Raw genomic sequence first — 1,464 nt, forward strand, 5'->3', positions numbered from 1 at the left:
AAATTATGAGATTCAATTATTTTTAATTAGTTAATGAACTTGTATAAGTATATATTTTGAAAATATAAAAAAGAAATAAAATTTTCTATTAACTTATACTAAATATAATTAACTAAATTATTGAGATAAAAAAAAATAAACTTAATCTAAAAAAAAATATTAAATAATTTAATGAAATAGGTAAATAACCTTTTCATGCTAAATACATTAATTTATCATAACGATAACGAGGTAGTGTCCCACGAACTCACAACCATAAAAATCTAATTAATCCTAACTTAAAAAAAATATTAATCTTATTAAATTAGCCCCCAAAAATAAAAAAACACATATTATTCTTATAAATAAAATATTTCCATATTCAGCTAAAAAAATTATTGCAAATCCCCCACTTCTATATTCAACATTAAAACCTGAAACTAACTCTGATTCACCTTCAGCAAAATCAAAAGGAGTACGATTTGTTTCTGCTAATCCAGAAACAATTCATATTAAACATAATGGAAAAAATAAATAAAAAAATCAAATATATTCTTGAAATTTAATAAAATCTAATATATTTAAAGATATAATTAAAAATAAAAAAGATAATAAAATTAAAGCTAGTCTTACTTCATAAGAAATAGTTTGAGCAATAGAACGTAACCTTCCTAATAAAGCATAATTAGAATTAGAAGATCAACCAGCCAATATAATTGTATAAACCCTTAAACTAGAAACTGATAAAAAAAATAATAATGTTAAATTAAAAGTTACATTTATAGAAATAAAAGGCATACAAATTCATAAAAATAAAGCTAAAAATAAATTTAAAATTGGAGAAAAATAATATAAATTAAAATTAGATATAAAAGGATAAATTTGCTCTTTAGTAAATAATTTAATTGCATCACTAAAAGGTTGAATTAAACCTAAAAATCCAACTTTATTTGGACCTTTACGAATTTGAATATAACCTAATACTTTACGTTCAAGTAAAGTTAAAAAAGCAATACTAACCAATACACATACAATTAAAATTAAACTAGAAATAATTATTAAAATTAAATCATTTAAAAACAAGTATTATTTGTAAAATAATTACATATAAAGATTATAAATCTATAGCACTAATCTGCCAAAATAACAATATTTATCTAAATAAAAAATTATTTTATATACTTGGTCCTTTCGTACTAAAATATATTAATAAATTAAAGATAGAAACCAACCTGGCTCACACCGGTTTAAACTCAGATCATGTAAAATTTTAAAAGTCGAACAGACTTAATAATATAGCTTCTACACCAATTATAAACTTTAATCCAACATCGAGGTCGCAATCTTTATTATCGATTTGAACTCTCCAATAAAATTACGCTGTTATCCCTAAGGTAATTTATTCTTATAATCAAAAAAATTGGATCAAAAAATTATTAATTAATATAATAATATAAAAAAGTTAAATTTATTTTTCAATCACCC

The 1,464-nt window shown here is 20.7% G+C and overlaps 1 protein-coding gene and 1 pseudogene across 1 annotated transcript; one reads left to right on the forward strand and one right to left on the reverse strand.

Moving 5' to 3' along the window:
* Positions 1–29, forward strand: part of LOC126882610 (cytochrome b-like) — a 1,035-nt pseudogene extending 1,006 nt beyond the window's left edge.
* An 83-nt stretch (positions 30–112) lies between these two features.
* LOC126882178 (NADH-ubiquinone oxidoreductase chain 1-like) lies at positions 113–1,065 on the reverse strand (the record flags this gene model as incomplete). The annotated part of the gene is given in 1 exon segment (XM_050646998.1): positions 113–1,065. A coding segment is annotated over 1 exon segment (792 nt), but the record flags the coding sequence as incomplete, so codon positions are not given.
* Positions 1,066–1,464: the final 399 nt, after the last annotated feature.

Source organism: Diabrotica virgifera, chromosome 3 (genome assembly GCF_917563875.1).
Source record: "Diabrotica virgifera virgifera chromosome 3, PGI_DIABVI_V3a".
Taxonomy (NCBI): Eukaryota; Metazoa; Arthropoda; class Insecta; order Coleoptera; family Chrysomelidae; genus Diabrotica; species Diabrotica virgifera.